The sequence below is a fragment of the Cornus florida genome, unplaced genomic scaffold, assembly GCF_030987335.1.
Source record: "Cornus florida cultivar Cherokee Brave unplaced genomic scaffold, ASM3098733v1 CherokeeBrave_3.0.0_Hap2_Chr02, whole genome shotgun sequence".
Lineage (NCBI taxonomy): Eukaryota > Viridiplantae > Streptophyta > Magnoliopsida > Cornales > Cornaceae > Cornus > Cornus florida.
In genome coordinates, this window is record NW_026775572.1 from 14,463,716 (window position 1) to 14,480,144 (window position 16,429).

Sequence of the window (16,429 nt, forward strand, 5' to 3'; positions counted from 1 at the left end):
TATCAGCAAGTGCTGGCGAATAGTCACAATAAGAGAGTAAAACACAGGGATTTTGCCCCGGGCGATCTGGTTCTGAAAAGAAAGGTGGGGATGGTCAAAAAAATGATGCCACCCTGGGAAGGCCCATACAGAATTGCAGAAGTCATTGGCAAAGGGGCATATACGTTGGAAACCATGGCGGGAAAGTTGGTCAGCAAGCCCTGGAACGCCACGTCTCTGAAGAGGTACTATCAATAGAAGCTAAGTTCTGGTTTTAATTGGATGTTATTTGTTGTCAATCAAATACATATGAATGAGCAAGTTACCGGAATTTACAAAAAAAGAAGAGAAGAATTTTCTTTTCCAATGGTCTACTATAAAAATTTAAAGCCAAGTGGCAAGTGGCATTCTAGCCGAGCGCCAGGCACTTAAGCAAGATAAGTGGCAGCTGGCACTATAAGCCGAACGCCAGACACTTGCTAAAAATTTAAAGCCAAGTGGCAAGTGGCATTCTAGCCGAGCGCCAGGCACTTAAGCAAGATAAGTGGCAGCTGGCACTATAAGCCGAACGCCAGACACTTGCTAAAAATTGAAAGCCAAGTGGCAAGTGGCATTCTAGCCGAGCGCCAGGCACTTAAGCAAGATAAGTGGCAGCTGGCACTATAAGCCGAATGCCAGACACTTGCTAAAAATTGAAAGCCAAGTGGCAAGTGGCATTCTAGCCGAGCGCCAGGCACTTAAGCAAGATAAGTGGCAGCTGGCACTATAAGCCGAACGCCAGACACTTGCTAAAAATTTAAAGCCAAGTGGCAAGTGGCATTCTAGCCGAGCGCCAGGCACTTAAGCAAGATAAGTGGCAGCTGGCACTATAAGCCGAACGCCAGACACTTGCTAAAAATTGAAAGCCAAGTGGCAAGTGGCATTCTAGCCGAGCGCCAGGCACTTAAGCAAGATAAGTGGCAGCTGGCACTATAAGCCGAACGCCAGACACTTGCTAAAAATTTAAAGCCAAGTGGCAAGTGGCATTCTAGCCGAGCGCCAGGCACTTAAGCAAGATAAGTGGCAGCTGGCACTATAAGCCGAACGCCAGACACTTGCTGAAAATTGAAAGCCAAGTGGCAAGTGGCATTCTAGCCGAGCGCCAGGCACTTAAGCAAGATAAGTGGCAGCTGGCACTATAAGCCGAACGCCAGACACTTGCTAAAAATTTAAAGCCAAGTGGCAAGTGGCATTCTAGCCGAGCGCCAGGCACTTGCCGTACAAACACACAGCAAAGCTAATATAAAAAGAAAAAGAGAGAAAAGATATATATGTACTGAAGATAAGATTGAACAGAGCACAACACATAGAGAAAAAGAGTTCGGCCATTTCATTAATATTGAACATTTAGTTTATAAAAGAGAGGTGTCCATCATTACAAGAAGATATGAACTGGAAGAATTCGAAGGAGCCCTAGCTAGACGCCTCAGTACCAACAGCATCCTGGTCCTGCCGACTCGCCTCCTCGGCCCCATCAGCCGCCTCACCTTCATGAGGTGGGGAATCCAGGTGAATAACTGAGTCGTTCGGCTGGGGTTCAGTGTCAGCAGTGGCTACAGAGGGAGCCACGGTTGACGATTGGGGAGCGGTCAGTGGCAGAGCGGTAGGAGGAGCTGTGATGATCCTTGAGGATGCGATGTCCTGGCACTCATCAAATATACGCTCCGCTTCGGTGGGTTCTGGGTCGACATAGACCCCCAGAGGCTCGATCCCCAGATCCTTGTCTACCTCATCCGGAGTGGAGCTGGTCTGTCCCTCATCCGGAACCCGGTCGGCGAAACCTTCCCGGAATCCTTGAGCATACCGAAGAGCTCCGACCCTGGAGAACCGAGCATGAAGGGCCAGCATCCCACCACCCACTCTGCTGATAGCGTCGATCAGAGCGGTACGCTCGTCCAGAGCTCTTTTTTCAAAAGCCATCCGAGCAGACTGTTCATCAGCTAGAAGACGTTGGAGTTCTGCCTTCTCTTCTCTGAGTGATTCCTGCTCAGTCTGCCAGACGCTCTTCTCGAGCTGGAGGGCGTCCTTCTCATCCTGAAGGGAATCATTCTCCTTTTTCAGGACATCTCTCTCTTGCTCGGCTTTGTCAAGCCGAACCAGCACCTCGGTATTCTTCATGGCAAGGAGGTCGTTCTCTTTATTAGCCACCTCCAGGCTGTCAGAATACTTTCGGGCCCTGGCGTTCCCCATTTCCACCTGCTTCTGCATGGCCATCATCCCGAACAATGTCTGCATAGGTGCACAATAAGAACGGTTAAACCAATAGTCAGAACGGGCGAAGGCAAGACCAAGTAATATAAGAGAATTCATGAGTTAGAAAATAAAAGTCACCTCCATAGCAGATTGGGGAAAGCGACTGAACACGTCCTTCTGGGAAAGGCCCTTTGCCGCCTCAATGTCCTTCGGAGTCCACATGCTCCTGTAGTAGGCCATAGCGGTCTGGCCATCCTTCAGCATGGTCTCGTTCGGTTTCACGAACGTCCCATCCGTTCGAGTGTACCGAGGGGCCCATGGCGGCAAGCTGGGGATAGAAGGGGGGCCTGAAGCAGAAGCAGAGCCACCAGCTGCAGGAGGCCCAGAGTGAGGAGGAGCTCTGATCGCTCGGTGCAAGAGAGTACCCGGCCCAGAGACTCGGGTCCTTCTAATAAGAGGCTCCTCCTCAGGGTCGATTTCACTGTCAGGATGAGGCCTTTTGCCTCGCTCTTTGTCCCGACCGCCCCCCGCAGCAGCAGGAGCTATGGTAGCTGGGGAGGGCACGTTCTGGTTGGCCGCAGGGGCGCTGGCAGCAGGGTTAGTAGCCACTGCGCTCGGGACAGTGTCAGATATGGTGGCTGAAGAAGAAGCCGACGCTGGAGAGGAGGTCGCCCCAGCAGCAGGAATGACTGGGGGAGTATTTTTCCTCCTGCTAAAAGAGGGAATCTGCAGTCTGCTCATATTGTAGCCGAGTGATGAGAGCGCAAAGAGGTTGTCTGAAGTGAGGAGATCTGAGCAGGAAGGAATATCGTTCAGAACGTATCTCTTCAAGTAGTTAATCCTATCCCTGCAAACACTGTAGCTCAAGTCATCACAAGGTATTCCCAAGGAGCGGCATAAGTAAGTGCAAAAACGAGGAACGCATGTTTCACAGGGGCAGTCGTGTTTATGGGATTTGAATTTTTTATAGGAGGAGACAGAGCAGACACCAAAGGCGCTCGGGATTGGGTAATCCTCTGCAGCCGGCGAAGACCAAGCCCCACTAATACCCACTATGCTATCCCTCCAACCCTTTTCAGATTTTATTGTGTCAGTGCATATGGACATCTTCTCGAACGGGTAGAGGTGGTAGAAGGGCTCGTTAGTACGGATCTTACTGACCTTATAGCACAGAAGGAGGTCTATGAGGTCAAGGTCCAGATTTCTGTCACGCATCAGTAAGAGCATAACAGATATGATCCTAAAGAAGTTGGGGTTGACCTGCAGAGGGGATATCCCCAATCTGTTGAAGACGTAACTAAAGAAAGGGTGCAGAGGGAACCTAACAACATTCAGTTGAAGGTTTGTGAATAAGACTTCGCCGGGCAGGAGGCCGGCGCCGGTCGTAATATTAACGTCTTGGGGGCAAACCCTAACTACGATGTTGTCAGGAAGTCTAAGTCTCATACGAAGAACACCCAGATCTACAACCATGGTGGAAGTGCAAGAAGAATCTAAAAGAGGGAAAATGGAAGCCTGCCGAAAGTAAAAAGAACGAAACTAACCTCGGAGGACTGCAAGATCGCTGGGAGAATGACTCTCGAAGGATTTCACCGGAAAAGGCTTAGCACAGTTCTAGAAAGAGGGAGATTTGGCTGATGATGGAGACGGTAAAGGGAAGTGAAGTGGAATTCTAGAGCATTATATAGGCAAGGGGGCCCGAGGGCCGAAGCGTCGGGAAGGCAAGAAATCCCTCGAACCCCGGAACATTGATTCTGGATCTGACCGTTCGCTCCCCCACGTGGTTATCTCGAGCCGTCAGCGTCATGATGAGACGCCATCAATAATTACCCCTTATTAAATAAGGGGCAATTATGGGGGCAGTTGAGGAGGCCCTGGATGACATGGGCCAGGTCCGACTCGCAAAACACAACCTTCAGTCCGAACAGCTGGGTCAGCCCATAGAAAGACACTGCCATATGGGCCGAGCGGGAGTAAGCCCATCAAGAGTGACCAGGGCTTACTGAGGAATAGGCCCAGGTCCAGCAATTAGTAAATATCTTGTAAATATCTTGTAAATATCTGGTAAGTATCTATAAATAGGAGTTGGAATGAAGAGGAGTGGGATCTTGATTCGGGTTGAGGTGTAAGAATTCTAGAGAGAGAAAGAATAGAAGGAGTTTCTTGCATCTTCAAGGATTAAGTAACATAATTAATTTAATGTCGGTTATACTTAACAGGAAATTAGTTGATATTTACAAGTCATTATGTATAATCAACTAACCGGATGATATGGAGTAGTTTAAACGAGCATGTTAATTTTGATATTGATATTAGTATGCTGATAGGGGATTAAAGAATGGATTACACTTATTATCTGCGTTCTTAAACTATTTGAGAATCATGTGTTATTCATATATGACAAGCTTGCAATTTATATATTCTTGTTGTACTTGTTATAGATGTGTGGATATTGATATTTATAATATCATCTGTATTATTAATAGTTGGATGGATGGTGTTATACTTATTATGGATTGGTTGATATTGATTTTATCTCATTATTTGTATTATCAACATTGGATGGATGGTTTGTATGCACCGGTATGGGACGGTGACATACTAGTGGGATTAGCTCAAAAACGCTAAGTCCTACCTACTCTAGATTAAAGGATGGATTAACTACAAAGGTTAAGTCCTACCTGTATTTTGTGTCAGATCACTAAATAGTTGAGTGACACTTTTAGTTTGGAACAGATTTTAAATATATTTTTATGGTGCCACGATATGATCCTGAGTCTCAGAGTCGTTGGCTAGGGAGCATATATGAATTGGGATGCATAACTGGCTATGATGGTTGGATGTGTACCCTGCTAGGTCTAGGTAGTCATGCCCACCTCAGGTGCGTTTTGCATGGTGCCTACTAGTCAGGTTGAGACGGGCCTGTAGTCCAGTGAGAGTCCTGTAGTGTGATTATATATATATGTATCTGCGGACTATTTAGTTATTGTTGGATTGGTTAGGATGTACATGCGTATCGGGTCTCTGCTTGGGTAGTAGTAGTATAGAACTTGCTAGTGGGCCTGACCCACTTATTATTTTTCAGGTATCGGATATTTGAGGTCTTAGAGCTTGTTCGAGCTGAGCAGAGACGATCTTTCATTCTACCGACGATGTAGGACTTCTTTCCAGATATTCGATTTGAGCTTGTATCTTTAGTTATTTATTTTCGTTTGGTTTGGATTTTTATTAGGGGTCCACTGGAGATGGATTCCCGAGTTGTAAACTTATGAAGTTTGGATTATCAAAGTTTAAATATTTATATTTGAGATTTTTTTTAATCTAGTATTCCTTCAGCTTATTAATATTTCTTAAATTCATTTTGTATTCTGTGTTCGATTAAATATTAATTGTTTGATATCCTTCGGATCTGTGCTCGGACTTGATCACCCGTGGTTCTAGAATTGAGGGGTATCACACATAATTAAATAAAAAAGCAATAAAAAGCAAAATTAAATTCCCCTTCTATCCTTTTGAAAACTAAGGGTATTACAATGGACGAGATGTTTAATTTTACATAATAATTAAATGGAGTTGTTGTTTAAACTGGTGTGATAGGACATGGTTGTGTCAAGGGTTATGTTCCAGTTATTATGTATATATAGAAGAGATATAAGTATGTCTTGTATATATATCGATATACTTATGTGCGTATATACAGTCGAGCATGGGGTGGTTGCTGGTGCGGTAGAGTACTTGTAGCAACACAAATAGTTGTGTAAGTTTTGATCTGAGTAGGTGAAGAGCTCGGTTGTTCTAGGGTTATTTGGGTGCTGGTTCTTATCCGACGAATGACGTGGATTTCTCGCTCGTGGATTGAGCTATTTAGTGTGTAGTCATCCTGTTCTTCTTGTACGACTTTAGAATGGGTTCATATTTCATGGCATGGTGTCTTTGCTATGTGTGAGTTTCATGCATCAGTGGATAGGCTCCTATGACCGTGGAGGTCAGTTGTGTGAGTAAGGATTTTGAGGGAGAATGGTACGACCTTAGGAGCTTAACGTTAGTGACTTGTGTCACGGTTTAGTGCGGAGGTTCTTATCAAACCGGTTGTGGTATGTGTGATAGAGGTTGTCTGAGTCACGAATTGTAATACCCCTAGTTTTCAAAAGGATACCATGGGAATTTAAATTTGATTTTATTGCATTTTTATTTCATTATGTGATTTATGTGCTCATTTGCGTAATTGTTTAATTGTTTCTTTATTTTAAATTAATTGTGTATTTGTTCTTGATTCTAAATTACTTATTTATTTGTTTTAAAGTAATTATTTAATTTTAATAGTGTATTTGTTTTAAAGTAATTGTTTAATTTTAATTATTTAGTTGTCTAAATTAATTGTTTTATTTGGTCTTGTATATGATATAGGATTAGGGTTTTATTTTTATCTAGTATGGACGCAGACTTATATTAGGTTTTAAATTAAACCCGGTAAATATAGAGTTATGTAGATTAGGGTTTGGGACGTCTATATATATTTTTCTTTTAAGTCTGCTTGGGTTGGGAACAATCCTACTCACGTAATATTTATGAGAAGGAAAACAGAGGTTCTAGACTGGTCTTGAGAGAAACATAGAGGGTCTCGGGTGATTTTCTGTGAGGCTAAAGGAGGAAGACTGGAGGAAGAACAGAGGGGTTGTTTCTGGATGGAACCAAGAAACAATAGAGGAAGGGAACTATGAGCAGAGCAGAGGGGAAACAGACTTGGAGAATTCTGAAACTTAGAGACGACGCTTAAGGTTTCAAACTGGAATCGTGAGGCAAGTTTCAGTCTATTCCTTCCCTATAAACTTGTGTTCTGTGCATTCTAAATAGACTCCAGGGATGTAATAAACTTTAAAACAAGTGTTTATGCGTAATGAATCAAATTGAAATCTGTTTTACGTTTTGTGTATAACTTTGTTTGCTTCCTTGTATAGACTACTTCGATTTGGATTTAAACCTCTGTAAATCAATTTATAATGGAATTCAAAGAATTTCTAGGGCTGTTTAGATCTTGTTTGAACTCTAAAAACTTTAGAAAAAAACTAGGAACAGAAGGTTGAAGATCACCGTGGAAGAAGAAGGTGAAGCAGAGGAGTAGAGAAGGCTCAAAGTGGGAGGAGAAGGCTCCAGATTTGTGGGAGTCGTCTCCACCTTCAAAGAGCCGGCTCCAAGGGGTTAGGGAGCCGGCTCTAAGTGAGAAAGAGCCTGCTCTTTGATTTTAGAGCAGGCTCCCTTGGTTAAGTCACGTTTAGATACATTCTTGAGCTGTTTGGGCGCTGTTTGGGCCATATTTGAAATTCTAAATGGTTTCAGGGACTGGAATGAGGATTCTAAAAGTAATTTCAAGGGATTTTAGTTCCTCTAATTGTATATTTTGGTCCGTAGGGCAAATGGAATAAACAGTGTAAAAATAAGCGACTTTGTATGCCGCTAGCGGATATGAAGGACTAGTGTACTAAGTTTTGTTTTAAAAATTTAACAGACTGTTGCATGGAATCTAAACATGATATTATGCTATATTAGGACCCACAATGCATAATTTATCCTAATATGCTAAGGGTTTTCATAGTGTAGGAGTTTTAAGTAATGACGCACTTTGTTGGCGATTGTAAAGTATCTAATTGTGTGAATTTAATTTAGCAACTTAGATGACTGGAGGATGGTTTTGAAATCTATGTTAGATACAGAATAGAGTTATGTATCTTTTGGACCTTATTTATGCATAGGTTGGATTTTAATTAAGGAACTAATAAATTAGGTTTCAATAATTAAATTGAGACTGTTATTTTAATGGTTAAACTGTTCTATATGTTTCAGCAACTATTGGTTAGTAGTGTGGATTTTCTGAGTTATAGTTTGTCATTCTCAGCTTTATAATTGACTCTTACTATTGTTAATATTGTCAACTGCTGGACTGTACTATGGGTTAGTTGAAATTTAATTAAATGAATTAAATTTTCAATGACATGGATGGATACTGGATCTTAATTTGATGAACTATTAAACTTTGTCTCGTTAATAATATGGATGGATTCTGAATTTTCAAGTTGATGAACTATTTAAATTCTGTATATCAACTATTTGGATTATGTGGATATGATTTGATGAACTGCATAAAATGTTACATCATTCAAGGATCATTTGCATTATATGTACCGGTATGGGACGGTGACATATCAGGGATGGATTAGATCAAAAAGCTAAGTCCTACCCCTTCATACATAAGGAATGGATTAACTAAAACAGTTAAATCCTACATAGATGCATGTCCTGTCAACTAAAACAGTTGAACGACATAATGGATATTTGTTTTATCTTTCTGCACTAGAAAGGAATTTATATATATATTTATGGTACCGTGATACGAGCTTGAGTCTCCTGATCACGGTTAGGGTGCGTATATTACAAATGTTAAGTAGCTAGATATAGCTAATGTTCCCTTATAGGTCTAGGTACTTGGCCGCTGAAAAACGTGTTTTATATGTCACCTTCTACCTAGGCTGAACTATGTTATAGGCTAGTGAGCATCCTATAGTGTGTGTGTATATATATATATATATGGACTATTGTAGATATTGCCAAGCTATCTAGGATGTATCTGCGTATCAGGTTTATGTACGGATTGTAGTAGATTGGAACTTGCATGTGGGCCTGACCCACTCCTATTTTTTAGGTATTTGCCAGTACCAGGCTTAAAGTTTGTTCGTGTTGATGCAGATACAGACACTCACTCTTCCGGTTACATAGGGTTTCTTTTCTATTTTGATTTTGAATTTTAATTCTGTAAATTTATTTAAAGATTTGGAGTTAGGGGTCCACTAGGTGGATTCCCGAGTTCTACGGATTTAAATTATATTAATTTATTATTTAATGTTTGAGGATTTTCATATTTCTTTCTGTTTATTATTATTTTAATCTTAATTCAGTTCTTTCCTGCTTGTTTACATATTGATTGTTTGGTATCCCTCGGATCTGTGCTCGGACTTAATCAGCCGTGACTCTAGATTCGAGAGGTATCACACGAATGTAGTCTATGGGTTGTAGATGGGTATTTTGAATATTTTAGCATAGTTTAAGGAAGTGTGTTGGTCATGGTTGGTTAAGAGGTGATTCCCATTCCGGGAAACTGCAAGAATATGTCGTCGTTAATCGACTCATGGATAGTTGATTACATGGCTCGGCTGACGAGCAGGATTAGGTTGTCACGGTTGTCGAGAGAATCTCGAGGTGGGGTATAGTAGTCAATTTTAGTTGTGTAATGCAGGATTGCACGATAAGGCAGGTAGTATAGGGTCATTGAAGTGCTTGGTTGATTATGGATAGAGTGATAACTGGTGGGTACCGTGTTACCAAATGGACGGTGTTCTAGAATTTGAAAGTTGTGGACTGGAGTTATATTCCGGGTGAGTCTGGAATATTAGGATGAGGTACTTGTTATTTGAGGAATCAAAGAGATAAATTGCCAATTTAAAATAATTGGGACGAGGTTGATCTTGTAGGTTTAGTTAGTAGCCCCATTTGACTTTTGTTGGGGCCAAGAATGTTCTGAGGAACAGTGAAAGGGGAGGTGGTGATGTTTAACCTAGGGTAGGAAGTTTCCTTATTGAGATGTGTAGGTTGTTTAAAAGGGGTGGTTTGAGTAACCGGTTAAGCGTTAATAATTGATTGCATCGTTGATGGTTTTGAGGTGACATTTGGGTGTTTAGCATTTTGGTTTTAATGCCCATTTTGCTTTGGGGATTTGTCGGTATGGTATTACTGTATGGTAGTTGTTTCTAGTGTTAGTTAGTGGTCGTTGTGGGGAGTATCGAGAGTAATGGTTATTTCCTTATTATGATGGCATTGTCTTAAGGAGGTTTGAGGAAGAATTGCTTAGTAGTGGCTTAATGGTCTAGTTGGATGATAGGTTTGAACTGTTGTTTTAAATGAGTGGCAGTGGAGGTGTTAGGGTGTGATGATTGGTGTTGATGAGTGGAACAGTTTAAAGTGTGATCCGAATGTGGCTTAGAGATTGTGAGTGTTGTTGTATGTTGTCAAGTAAGCGATGAGATTGTGCGTCAGTTAAAGTGATTGTGGTCGGTTAGTCTTTAGAGTCCGTGAGAGTGATGCTGCCATATAGGCATCATTTTCTTTTGAGGAGTCAGTAGGTTGTTATGACTAAGGTCACGGGTCTTGTGTCGGTTTATGGCTTAGAGGTCGTCATTTTGAAGTGATGGTTTCCAGATGGAACGAGACGCAGTGTCCGAAGGATAATGGTTGTTTCTAGTGTTAGTGTGTCGTGAATGTTGGTGCTTTTATCTGATTGGTTTTGGTTGGCATGGGTATTGCAGGGTATCGTATGCAAGGTTTCTGTGTTGATAGTGTATAACGATCCGTTAAGTGGTGAGATTTCCTAGAAGTGAGGTTGTAGTTCCGTATGTGTTTCCTTGGTTCTTCTCCTTGAGTGTAGGGAGTTTATTTCATCTCAGGTGGGATTGGGTGTCCACAGTTGGACGATTAGTGAGTAGCGTGTGACAATGTGTCAGCTTCATCCAGGTGCGAGTCGTCAGACTCTTATGGAAGTGGGGTTCGTTACCCTTTCCGTTTATTCTAGTCTTGGCAATGACGTCGTTTGTCATAAGTCTTGTTCTCCATTTGCGAGTTATGCGAGTCCATGGGTGGACGGACCTGTGTGTGGTTTGTTACGTTGTTAGAGTTCATCGGTAAAGATTTAGTTAGTTTGGTCGACTCACTCCCACGAAGGGAGGTAAAGTCGTTGGTTTTTAGTAGCGTTTGTTTTGGGAGTGGTTTTGATCGGTGGAATGTGAGGCACGAGTTGCCGAATAGGAATTGTGTTTCCGGTGTTTGGTACTAGCAGTGATGGCTAGGGGATGTGTATTGAACGGCGGTTTTAGGATGATTAGATGATGGGAAGTGAGTCATGTACTCGGATGTTTCTGTAGGCGTTTGATTCGAGTATTGACCTTTGAGGTTTTAGGCATGAGAATGACTTATTGTGTGTTTTGACGAGGTAATAATTGAATTGAGTAAGGTTATAAGTTGTTTACCTGGTGCAGATGTTATGAGGAAATTAGAGATCTTCAGTGATGGTTGATAATTGTGACGCTTGGTGCTGTGTTGTTTTTAACTTGTTACGAGTTGCATGATGGAGGAGTTAGTGAGATTCTTAGAGCTGGTGTATGAGGGTATAGTTGTTGAGGTTATGTGGAATGATGGATGGATAGTGAGTGGATCTCTTAGTTGTTTTGTAGACTATGTGAGATTATGTTTGAGCTTTGGACCTAAGGACAAGAACGGCGCTTGTGTTGAGATCAGATCGAGGATGAGGATGGCCTGGCTAACCATTTCTCTTGAATCAGTCCCTCTTTAGCACGATGTCGGGTCAAGGGTCAATAATTGTTTTAATTTGTTAGTGATAGTGAGAGCACGGGTTGCGTGTTGTGTTATTGTGGCAGTGTAGATTCAGATGACTTGTCTCGGGTGACGAAGGGTGTTGTGGTTGTTAAGTGTAATGATTGTCGAATGGTGCAGTTGGTGGTTGTTTATACCGATATATGGTGGGTAGCTGTGTGTTAAGTAATGAGTGTTGGTCTGATAAAGATGTGTAGATCTGAGTTGAGTTTGATTATGTGATGGATGGGGTTCCTTGTTTGGAGTCTTGTGTGTTCTTTAGAGGATGAGTTGGACCTAGACGTTGTCATGTTCGGTGGTCGGGCGACCATTCTTCTTTCTATCTTGGGAGCCTTTCGTGGCAGTGTTGAGTGGGCTGATGTCCGTTTTGAGTTGAGTATAGTGTAGAGTGTACCAGTTGGTTTTGTGTTATAAAGTTGCGAGAAATAAGTACCCTCATAGGGTGGTGAGCATTGGGTTTCAGTGGCAGTGGTTTCTGATTGCCTAGTTACATCTGGTGTTAAAGGCAATAGTGTTGATAAGTTTATGGTCTTGAGGTTTTGTGAAGTTTCTTGGGAAGGTGTGCGGCTGTGAGCCTCTTTCTTTAAGGAAGGTAGATTTCGAAGACGAAATCTTTTAAGGAGAGTAAATTGTGAAGTTTTCGATTTTTGCCATTTTCTTTTTTCTGAAATTTTTTATTTTTGCAAGGGTATTTTTGTCCTTTCCTGTTTTGCGTGCCGGACACCGTGGGGTGTGCCGAGTGTGTCCAAGAGGTTGTTAGGACATTTCCTTTAGTTCATGACTCTTAGAAATACACCGATTACCATTTCGGCATTTTTTTTCGTTTTCGGGCCGGAAGGTCCCATGTGTGACCCGTTACCGGAATTGTTGAGTACAGGGTTTTTGTTGGGTCCATTTGCATATCAATTATTTTATTTCTTGTGTTTTAAGTAGCATTAGTGTGGGTTATGTGTGTGTATGATATATGTGTGGTGGAAAAGAAATGAAGAAAAGTCAAAAATGTAGGGGGACCACCATTAGTGCATTTAAGGCAATGAGACCACATTTTTGGTCTCATTTTTCTCTCTCCCTGGCTAGCATTCTCTAATCACTTGGAATTTTTGGATGCCGTTTATGGCAAATTGAAGAGCTCGGCGAGATCTTTAAGTCTATGTAAACAATTTCAGCTTTTGGCATCCCCTAGGATTTTAGGGGTTTCTAATTCACATTTTCTTGGATTTTAGTTAATTATCTTACATTGATTGTTGTAAAGTATGCCTAAATTTTTGTGGATTTTTGCAAAGGTGACTTAATTGTTATATAAGTGATATGTGGCTATGTGTTAATTGTTATTTGAGGAGAAAGCATGCTTAAATGTTATATATGAGAAATGTAATTATGTGTTAGTTGATGTTTTGTGTATAGTATATGCATGCTTATATGGAATAGAATTTGTGCCTTGTATGTTTACTATGTTAAATCAATGTTGAATGAAAGTATGAATTATGCATTTTGAAATTTATCATAGAAAGTATGTGTGAAATTCAATAGTTGAATTGTGTTTAAAAGCATGAAGCATTAATGCATCCATTGGGAAAGAAAGAGAAGGGGAAAAGTATTTTTGAAGCAAATGAAATCATTTTGAGAAAAATGTTTTAGAAAAGTGTTTGAGAAAAACCGAACACCTAGGAGGCGCCTAGTGGTCCATGATGTTAGTGTAGTCTAAAAGGGAGTGTGGTTGAGCTAACTAAGCCGGATACGACGCCTTGGAGGTGTCTTGTGGTCATGGATAGTTAACCAATTCTCCTTTCGTGATGCTATAGAGGTGCCTTGGGTCGGATTACACTAACGGTTTGGAAGTTGAAACGGATATGTTTCGGAAATAGGGAGCGACATAGGCATGGCATACACTTCATTGGCATACATGGTATATTTGTGACTTAGATGACAATTTGTGATTATATTTGACGTTGTGATTATGGATTATATCCCCGATGTAGTATGATCCCGTTCTCTTGATTTCTATTCTATATGTGGATTCACGGGGTCATAAGAGGTATGTCTTAGGCACATCTTACTGAGCATTTAGCTCATTATTTATCATTTTTCAGGTCACGGGAAGGAGGTGGCAGATGACAATCTACCACAAGCATGGGGGGGATTTAGAAGAGTGTTTTATACCCTTTGTATTTTAAATCTATTCCTTTGTAAAAGTATCATTTTGGGATATACAAGTTGTAAAATATGGCCTTGTAATATAATATTGAACTCTTGATAGTATTTTGTTGTAAATTGGATTTAGTGTGAAGACTAAGTTTTCATATATGAAATGAATGGGAAATGTTATAGTTATATGATAAATCGTCGATGCTTTTAATCATAGTATAAGGAATCATTTTTAAAGTATGATAAAACCAGTTAAGAACACTTTTAAGGTTTCTACCAAAGCCACACTTCATTTTCTTAATCACAGCATTTCAGCAGCTAAACCACATCTCGGAGAGCCATTTCGGTCTACCGAAATGGGCATTTCGGCCGACCAGTTCTTTTAGTAGCCTCAGCTACTGTGGGGAGCACAACCAGTTGACCGTTTGGCCACTTCAGCCTACTCGTTTAGGAGGACTAGCTTCGGCTGACCGAAGTTCCACTTCGGTCAACTGAACTGTGTTGCCTTGTCCCATTTTGTTCCTTTCTCCGGTAAATTTATCCTAAGTTATGAAAGTCACATAACACCTTTGTGAAGCATGATTATGACTTAAAAATGATGTAATGACACTAGACTTAATGGAATTTGACTTAGGTGACCTCGGGTTTGGGTAAGGACCCGCTTAACGGTTCGGACTTACGGGTTCAAGTCGTTACATAAATATCATCAGTAACGTGATTTAATATTTCCTTTTCCTTTTTATCTTCTTGAAAAAAGGGAGCATATCAATAGAGATCTGACATTCATGATAGTAAATGGATTATACTGAATACAATGATCGTACTGCACATATTTTAAATAAATACACATTTTTCTAGGTATACAAGATTTGAATATCGAACAAAAATGTCAGTTCTTAAAGGACAGCTTGTAATAACTAGTGGGTGTCACTCAACGATGAAATAGATCTCTATCCTTCATAGATTATTAAATGGTCTTCACGACTAACACTTGATGGTCCAGTTTAATTTAGACTCTCCAATGAAGTACAAAAAAACCTGAACCATTAGTTTCAATTGGACTGATCACCAAGTAGCAGATATATGGCCTAGGACCATATAATAATATCCCATTCTTCCTCACTAAGAACTTAGAGAAAGTAAAAATCCAATCAGCAATATTACTCTGATTAAATCCTGAACTAAAGAACCAAAGGGCGTCCAGTCCAACAGTATAACCTCCATATCCTCAAAGAGGAGGGGAGGGATTCGAGCGCAGGCATGAGAAAAACGTGTGTGTAAGTACTTAGCTTACCAAAAAAATAAAATAAAAATCCTTCTTCAAAATAATTCTTCACAGTTCATTGGTACTTAGTCCGGATCCTTCCTGGCCGGACTTTCATGCCAATGGTTCAACTTCTCTCAGATTCATATTTTAATTCCATTTCCATAATTGCTTCTCCAGAATTATTTATGATCTGGGCCACAAATTTATTTTTCCCATAAGCTAGGGACCACATATTCTTGTAGTGATATCTATATATATTACACGTACCTCATGTATGATATCACATACATAGTTATACAATGCATGAATCACGTGAATAGTTTATGCGTGTGTATATATATATATATATGTATAGAAGGACATCCAACACAAAAGGAATAAAGTGATTAAGATTGATTGCTATAGTTGAGCAATGGAGAGGCAGGTGGGTATAATTAGAGCTGGTGTTAGTGGTCTTCTAGCCTGCAAATACACACTTTCAAAGGGTTTCCTTCCAATAGTCTTTGAATCAAGAAGCAGCATTGGTGGAGTATGGACCAAAATTCTAGAGACTACTAAGCTCCAGACTCCTAAATTTTTCTACCAGTTCTCAGATTTTCTATGGCCACCTTCGGTGACAGAAGAGTTTCCTAGCCAACATCAAATCTCGAACTATCTCCAATCATACACTCATCATTTTGATCTGCTCCAGCACATCAAGTTCAATTGTAAAGTGGTTAGCATCAGATATAAAGGCCCATCAGATGAAGAAGAGATGCAAGCTTGGACAATGTGGGGCGGCACAGATGAGTCCTTCAGCTCCAAAGGGAAATGGAGCCTTATAATAGAGGACATTCAAAGCCTTTCAACTGAGGTATGTATTTCAAAGCTCTTCCAAGGGCACCTATTATCGTGATCCTAACTATAAGGTGTATACCACTGAAGTTAAAGGATAATTTGAGGTGAATGTGGCTGAGCTCAACATAAAAATGGTTTATACTTGTGCAATACCCCTAGTTTTCAAAAAGGTATAATTGAAATTTAAAATTTTATTTCTTATGCATTTTAAATGTTTACGTGGCTTTATGTTATATGTTTAAATGAATTTAATTATTTAATTATAAGTGTTTGCTTAAGTGTTTTAAATTAATTGCTGTAGGATATATTGTTAAAAGATGATGTGTTGATTTAAATGAAATTTTAATTACTTGTTTATTTATGTGTTTTATTTTTAATTTTAATTTAAAAAGGAGTTGGATTTGGATAGTAGTTGTGGGCCAAATAAATGGGTCACATGGACTACTTGGATGGACCTACATACGTAAGGGTTATGACCCATGGGAAGTGGAGGTTATTATTATTATTATTCTAATTAATAATGATAAGGAGGAT

At 40.5% G+C, this 16,429-nt stretch overlaps 1 protein-coding gene and 1 pseudogene across 1 annotated transcript; one reads left to right on the forward strand and one right to left on the reverse strand.

The window, feature by feature from the left end:
• Positions 1-1,212: 1,212 nt before the first annotated feature.
• Positions 1,213-2,580, reverse strand: LOC132295676 (uncharacterized). The gene is made up of 3 exons (XM_059793975.1): positions 2,350-2,580; positions 1,823-2,247; positions 1,213-1,255 (listed from the first exon to the last, which is right to left on the reverse strand). The coding sequence occupies exons 1-3, from the start codon at positions 2,473-2,475 to the stop codon at positions 1,213-1,215; spliced, it is 594 nt and encodes a 197-aa protein (XP_059649958.1). The 5' UTR covers positions 2,476-2,580.
• Positions 2,581-15,470: 12,890 nt separating this feature from the next.
• Positions 15,471-16,429, forward strand: part of LOC132293787 (probable flavin-containing monooxygenase 1) — a 33,362-nt pseudogene continuing 32,403 nt past the window's right edge.